Below are 8209 nucleotides of genomic sequence, written 5' to 3'. Positions count from 1 at the left end.
TTCCATTTAAAGGAATCCAAACGAACTTAATTCAACGTGTTCTTTTCACTATACAAAATGTATTTCGAAAGTAAAAACAGGAAGGAAGAAGAGAGTTATTACAATTCGAAAACTCACCCATTTGAAGGGAAAAAGTCCAAAAAAAAATAAACATAATTTGTCGTACATCCTAAATTTACCAAAATATGAGACTGGTAATGATAAATTTACACTATAATAAATAAACATAACTGAAGAAATAACTTTCATGTGCTGAAAAGAGTTAAAAACGTAGGCTGTAGAAAATAAAAAAAGGGCAGACGGTAAAGGTTATGTCCGAATAGAGCAACCAATTAACCAGTTGGTTGTTTTGGTTGCGTTCGATGAGCACGACCGAGAGCGACCGGTTAGTTAATCACGTGACAACTAATGATCACGTGCTCCAATCAAGCAATCAACTGCTTAGAATGGTAACCGGTGAGGCAACCGGTTGATCTTAGAACGCTGCGGTTTGTAACTGTTTACTTACCGGTCGGCCGGTGAGGTTCGTCGAACGCAACCTTTGATTATGTCAGTCCCACTGAAACAATTGTTAAAATGTTATTTATTAACACAGACGTAAAATGGCAGCAGAAAGAAATCATTGCTTACAATAAAAGAAAAACGAAGCTAATTTACAATAAATTTCTAAACGAAAGAATTGCTTTAAAGAGTAGTTTTAAGATTTATATACCAGAATGAAAGAGAAATTAAACTAATTAAAAAAAAATCTAGATGGAAACCAGGGTTGGCAAGGTTTTGGACACTATGGTAAAAACCACGGTAAAATCCCTGGTTTCCAAAACCCTTGCGTCCAAAACTGTCCGAAAGTGTCCGAAACTATATTTTTGGAGAAATTGTATTTTGTGAGAAAACATCAAAAACAGAATAAAATGCATCAAAGTAAAGTTTTATATTGAACATTTTTTCAATGTGAACATACAACTTATTTATGCCGCCGATTTTAATCTAGTTACAAAAGTTGAATTCTTGATTTAAATTTAAATTTGTATGCATGAGTTTATTATATTTATTAATTAATTATTATTATTATTACTATTATTATTTTTTTTTCATAATGGTAACCAAATTTACTTATGCTTGTGCATGTGTGCAAATGAAAGCAGGGCTGGCAGGGTTTTTACCATCCGGTTCAAAACCCTTGTATCCAAAAATGTCCAAAATTATTTTTTGAAAACCCATATTCTGTGAGAAAATATCAAAAACAACAAAATTTGTCAAAATTGTTTTTTTTTTGACTAATATATTTATTTAATGTGAACATTCAAGTATAAATATATATATAGCTTATATATACAGCAGATTTTAATCTAGTTACGTAGAAATTAAATTCTTACATTAAATATTTCAATTTTTATGCATGATTTTTTCTCTTTTTTGTTTCCATAAACCAAATTTTTCGACATTTATGCATGTGTCGAAAGAAAGTGTTCAAACTATAGTGCAATTGACTTAAATGCAATAAATGACAATCTTTTTTAGTTACAGAATGTATTATATTAAAAATATGAACTGAAAAAGAATAGCACAAGTTTTAAAATATAAATTGTGTTTAATCATTAATTTCTTGTTCTTTATTCTGTGATTTAAAAAGTAATTTTCATTAAAACATCACGCAAAATTTATTTGCAAAAACCTTTAAAAAAATGAAACTTTTTTAAAAATATTGTACAATTTAATAACATTCCTTTGAGTTATAAATGGAACTGAAATTAGCTGTCTTGGTAGCAATGTGAATTTCCTTTCATGACTCTACCAACTGTTACGAAAGGAAGTTTTTATGTGATAGAGTCATTGGCATTTTATTTTAAGTAAAATATTTTTTAAATGAACATTTTGGAGAAAAGTATTATCAAATACTCATTAATTAAACCCCATTAATATTTATATTTATGCATTACAAATATTGTAGTAAATACAAATTGATTAGATTACACCCCTTTAGCTTTAGCATAGTTTTGGACAGTTTAAGACAGTTTCGGACACTTTTGGACAGTTTTAGACAGTTTTGGACGGTAAAAACCACCTATCCTGTCCTAAACCAGTTTTGGACAGTCCAAAACCTAACTCTGATGGAAACGTTGGTTAAGATTTGGACAGCAGACAAAATTTTTCTTTTAAAACAATTATTAGAATTTTATTTGCTCAAATGCAAAATGGCAACAGGAAAGAAATAAAAATTCCTGCATAACGTAATGTAAAATTAACGTTTTAATTAATACATCCGCTAATTAAAGTCGTACAATTACGAGATCAGTCCTATTGTTTTTTTGGAAAATTTCGAATTGATCGGTATCTTGTTCGACCATCGATTCGCAGCGATTCTCGAGCAGATCGATCTTCAGATGGACAGACAGACAGACGGATGCTAACAGATTTTAATAGTATGGATTCTCATGTCGTGATAGTTTTGCACTGTAGTTTTTAAATAGCAGCGAATGAATATGACATTTTTTACAGAGCTTGATGAAAGTGAACGAATTATTGGAGGCCAGGATGCTCAGCAGGGAATGTTCCCGTGGACAGTAAGTGTCTTTTTTAAACTCACGCTTCAATTATGTCTTATTTATAATGAATATAAATATTATTGAAAATTTATTGCCGAGAGGTATAACAGTCAAGATTTTCTTTTTGTAAAGCTGAACAAAAGTTTTTTCATGGAAACTAGTTACTCTTTGTCGAACATTGAAAAGTGAATCATCAACCTGTGAAAAAAAAATGTGATCAAATTTCGACTTTACCTTTTGCATTTTTAGGAAAGAGGAGCTAGTTTTGACGTACCTTTTGCTGCAAATGAGTGGAATTTAGCGGCAGAAGAATATTTTAAGGTCATTTCACGGAAAAAACGGACCGCACATGAAAGCTCATATATTTCATTAAAAATAATAATTTAAATTTGTAATGAACAAAATTTTGTTCCTTATAAAATCACAAACGTGTGATTTTTTTAAAGTTTTTATTAATTATTTTTCAACATTATTACTTTTTAATGAGCAGTTGTGTGATGAACAAAATATTTACTTTTTCGAAGAATGGCTTTATATGGATATTTATAGAAATATTACTCTTCGAACTGTTACAATTCTTTTTTTTTTACGTTATGAGTTTGGATTTCAACTTATTTGTGTTCTGCCCAATCAGAGAAAATTCTCAGAGTTCCAGAATTTCAAATGCTCCACGGATGACTTTTCAAAGAAGTTAAAATAATGACTGTAAATACAGGGGTGCCCACCCTCCCTAAGGGCAAGGGCACACCCCGCCTCAATACTGCGGAGACCCCCCCCCCAAAAAAAAACAAGAGCCTGCCCCCACAAAAAGAAAAAATACCCCCAAAATACCCCTCTGAAAATTTTAATGGCGCAGTCTGCGCCATGGCCCCTCCCCTCTAGGTGGGCACCCCTGGTAAAGATGATCACTTCTCCCGTACCATGCAGCAGCACATGACAATTATAAAGCCCTGGATCGTAGCTTAAACGTAGCGACACTTCCGCCATCTTGGGGCTAAAGGCCGCTTTTTTCCTATGTCTTCTACACGAGAAGTAGCGTGTTTTGCTTCTTAATTGTGATTTCAAAAAACTTCATGTCAATCTACAGTCAAGAAGCAAGTCAATCAAGAAGCAAAACGTGCTACTTCATTATAGCAGACATAGGAAGAAAGCTGCATTTAACTCCAAGATGGCGGGCGTGGCGCGACTAAATCTGCGCTCTAGAGCTTTAAGTAATTCTTAAGTCATACGGTTAAAAGGAGGGTGTACGGGAGAATAGAAAAAATACTTATATAATGCAGTGGTTCCATAATACATGTTTTAGCTCTTAGATAACAAACTTTTTCTTTCAACAGGTTGCTTTGTTTTACAATGACCAGTTCATCTGTACTGCCTCAGTTATTTCACCAACAGATGTTCTGACCGCAGCCCACTGTGTTGTCTTGTAAGTAAAGTTTAACTTATTAGACCTGAATCTTTTAATATTTTATCTCACAGTTTGTTTTTTAATACGAAGAAGTCTTTAGTAACTGCTTTTGAGGACTCACAGGTTGAGAAAACCTGCCTTAAATGATCAAACTGTAAATGGAAAAACACTGATTTCTGATATCCTGCTCCTATAGCAGGGGAATGTGGGTAAAAGTGAAGTAGTAGCTGTGACAACATACCTTTTACAAGATGAAAAAATTGTAAATTTGTTTTGAAAATTACACTATACATAAAGAACAACGTATTTTTTTAATAAAATTTAAGTTGAAGTATCATATGAGGACTAATTTATCAAAAGGGAACATAACCATTTTCCAAAAATGTTCAGGAGGTGAGAAAACGAATTAGGGTAAGAGCAAAATAGATTTATCAACTTCTCTGGGTTCAGAATTGAGCACAAAGTCATAGCAAATCATGGCAGAGAGTAAGAAATGTTTGTGTAAGAAAAAATACCAAGGAGATGTTGCCATCTTAATTTTGGATATGTGATCTTTTGAACGAAAACCTGAATGTTGAAAATTCCAATTTCACCAGAACTCTAATATTTCACAGTCTTATATTTTCCTATCGAAGTACATGAACCTAAAAGTAATGGATTAAAATTTGGGGGTTTTTACATGTGTTTCCGTTGGATCTAAAAGTCTTCGTACTACAGATTCTTTCAGGATGTGTTCCCTTTTGTTCAACATAAAACGTGCAGAGAACGGATTTGTTACCTTTTAAATCAAAAAGCCACACCTAACCCTTAAATAAAAGAGGGTTTTCCACGTTTGGACTTCTTGAGAGTAAGTGATATGATAAAAGTCATCTGAAAGATTTAGAAAATGTCATAAAATGAATTTTTCTAAAAAGTGGATGTGTTCCCTTTTAATAAATTACTCCTCATCTTACCTTTTGCAAGATAAACAAATTGCAATTTGTTTTGAAAATTACAGTATGCATAAAGAACAACGTATTTTCTAATAAAATTTAAGTTGAAGTATCATTTCATAGTTTTGACAGTAAATTATTGCTTTAAGAAATTGAAAAAAAAATCACTTTTTCTTAACATTAAAGTTTTATATTCTTGCATTTTCCATCTCTTTTAGTGATGGCGTAGTTCAACCAGCATCGTCGTACTACGGCATTGCTGGCAACGTCAACAAGAGCTCCCCCGTTTATCGAATTAATTTCTCAGGACTGACACCCCACCCTGACTATGGTACCACATTCGACAACGACTTGGCCATCTTCAGGGCGTCGGAACCCATACCAATAAGTGATAACTTGAAGCCAATCTGCATTGCCGCCCCTGACTCGGACGCAGAATATCGAACTGCCATTGCTATGGGATGGGGACGTACTAACAGAATTAGAAGTAAGTGGCGTTTAGTTTAGCGAAAGTAAATCAAGTTATATTCTTTTGTTATGAGTTTTTTATGATAAGACATGGGATTCCGCCGACATTAGTTTCAACCATACAAGGACTTGAACTCGACTTCAGTGTTCAGGATGAAGCGCGATGTTATGCACATTTGAATCATTTCTAGATGAGATGAGAGCATAAAAATGAATGTGTTAGTATGCAGGCATCCAACTGTAATGTTAAGTCCAGCCTAAGTAGTACTTTTACCGCTCACAGAACCGCTTTTTTTTAAATAAATTAATTTTTTTAGCTTCCATCAATTTCAAATGCATTGTAAAACGGAATTTTAATAATCAATTTCAAGTCCATCATTTATTCATGAATCTAAGAATGTTTCCCAATTGGTAATTATATTTGCTTTTAAATTACAATGCCTAAAGTTCATTTTGTTTTGTAAATTTAAGTTGATGAAAGAAAAAAAAAACCATCCAGCATCCGGCATTCATTTGAATTTTGACATCTTGAATTCAAATTATGCTTTTTGAAATCATGAATTGCGATAGGACCCTACTCGTTGGGTTTTTTGTTTCTACAAACGGAAAGGAAATGGCCAAGAAATTTGCACACTTCATATTATGACTGGTGATTTCTAGAATAGGTAATGCAAAGCATATCCATGAAAAAAGATATGGTGATTAGAATGCGATAGTAAAGGTAAATATTTTATGGCAGATATCCACCATTTAACATCAACTTTGGTCAAGTGAGGAAAATAAGAAAAAATCATCTGCATGGTACTGAAAGATATGGGAAAATACGAGTACTTCTCTCCCTTAAGTAAATAGTTTCCACTATTAATGGCATAAATAACTTGATTGGATTAATAACAGTAAACTTGGTTAAAATCGCTGCCCCCTTTCTCAACTTAAATACGGTTAATCGGAAATGGTCGGGGGGGTGGGGGGTCATTCCAGATGAGACATTTATGTGAAACAAAACTAAAATAAAATGACACTAGCTTCGACCTCTCTTTTTAGGAGGCTATATATTGTATAGCGTATCTCCTTTTAACCTGCAAGACCTTTTTTTCACAACCGTCAAGTCGTAGACTAATCGCCTTCGGTGTTCAGCCGGAAGTAACAGATTTATTGATCCAGGAGTATATACGAATATTTTATTAAATTGAAAAGTATTTCTTTTCTTCTAGTATTGCCCACACAAATTCCCGATATTCTTCAGTATGCAAACCAACGTATTGTTCCCAATACTCAATGTCAAGCAATTTATGGTCCTTTGAATGATATGAAACTGTGCGCAACCGGACTTTTCACTGGAGTCTGCAATGTAAGTAACTTATTATTTATTTATTTCTTTATTTGTCTCATTAAAATACTTAGAATTCCTTCAATAAAAATATTTGATGATAAGTTTTATGTTTCTTTCGTGTTATTAATATTTGTTGAGTACTTTCAGTGGTAAAAGAAAATCTGGCATTTTAGACATAGCAGCTTGTTGTAAGATAGAAGAACCTCGGACTTTTTGTGCATACTAGACACTAGTTGAGGCAAACTTAACCTGGCAGCGTCGTAATGCTGTGAGTAGGATCTGCGTAACCTTCGTAATGCTGCCTGGTTAGGCTTTCCCTAACTATAGACACGTTCGTGACGAAAGCAAGATTAAGCCTAAAAGTTAAAAACAATGTTTATAAAATTTCCTTGCCCGAGCTTAGAAGAGCTAGAACTTCGTCTTAGAATGTGCTACTTTGTTGGTTTGTTATTAATGCTGTTATGTATTGATTCCTCCCCATCTGCAGACCTAGTCCGTAACCCCAGGTTTTTGCATTCATTCTTTTATACGTCATCTGTATCGACAGATATCCACTACCACTTCAGAATTTTAACTCCCAGTTTACTACTAGTGATGAAGGCACCTAAGCTCTTGTGATGCGAAAATGAGCATGGGAAAGAATGCCGACTGTGAGCGATTTTTGTTGGCGCCATTTACACAAAAAAATATATTATCGATTTAAAGGATTCTCCTCTCCTTAAAAGCTTTTAAAAATTAGCGATATCCTCTACTTAATAATAACGTGACCTAAGGTTTTTGCATCAATCTTGGGAAAAGCGTCTAAACTCAGGCATCCAGAAGTTCAGATGTTAAGGTCAAGGCTTGCAAACCAATTTTAAACTAGATTATTTCTTCATAAAAATAAAATCAAAGGTTGGGGAAGGTAAAGTAACAATTTAAATGAAAAGGATTTTTTTTTCTCCCGGCATCTCTCGTCTCTGGCGCTGGAATTCTTCGGAAAGAGCTACTTTGACCTTATGTCGAGTTCGTAAAAAAGACATTTTTGCCGTTTTCCATTCGTAAAAAAGAATGAAAATTACATTGTTTCATTAGGAAAATTTTCGGCACTCTAGCGAACATTTCATAAAATCTGAAGTGTTCGTAAATTAGAGGACCGCAAAATCGAGCATCAACTGTATTTTGTCTTCTTTCGTTTCAGGGTGATTCCGGAGGACCCCTTGTCCACCTTCGAGATGACACTCCAATTGAGATCGGAATCGTGTCTTACGGAAACGCAATTATCGGCTGCGGAAAGACACTGGGCCCAGCCGTGTTCACCAGAGTTAGTTCCTACAACGACTTCATCACGCAGACGGCAAATGATGTTTGTGTGGCGTAGCTGATTGCCTGCAAAGAAATCGTCTTTGTTTCCGACAAATGTATGGCGAACGGATTGTACAAAGACGATAATTAATAAATGTTTTGTTGAATTACAAAAAGATTGTTAAAACTATCTATCACACGAGAACGCATTTTCTGTTTAATCAACTTTCTATTGTACACT

At 33.9% G+C, this 8209-nt stretch overlaps 1 protein-coding gene across 1 annotated transcript; it reads left to right on the top strand.

Annotated features, from left to right (window-relative positions):
- Nucleotides 1-2499: 2499 nt before the first annotated feature.
- LOC129219992 (chymotrypsin-like protease CTRL-1) lies at nucleotides 2500-8144 on the top strand (the record flags this gene model as incomplete). Its single annotated transcript, XM_054854316.1, is given in 5 exon segments — nucleotides 2500-2564; nucleotides 3881-3969; nucleotides 5102-5370; nucleotides 6566-6702; nucleotides 7865-8144. Coding segments are annotated over 5 exon segments (740 nt in total), but the record flags the coding sequence as incomplete, so codon positions are not given.
- Between the last annotated feature and the right edge of the window lie 65 nt (nucleotides 8145-8209).

This window comes from Uloborus diversus, chromosome 4 (genome assembly GCF_026930045.1).
Source record: "Uloborus diversus isolate 005 chromosome 4, Udiv.v.3.1, whole genome shotgun sequence".
Lineage (NCBI taxonomy): Eukaryota > Metazoa > Arthropoda > Arachnida > Araneae > Uloboridae > Uloborus > Uloborus diversus.
The sequence above is the reverse complement of the archived record's forward strand: the minus strand, read 5'-3'. Positions and strand labels throughout refer to the sequence as shown.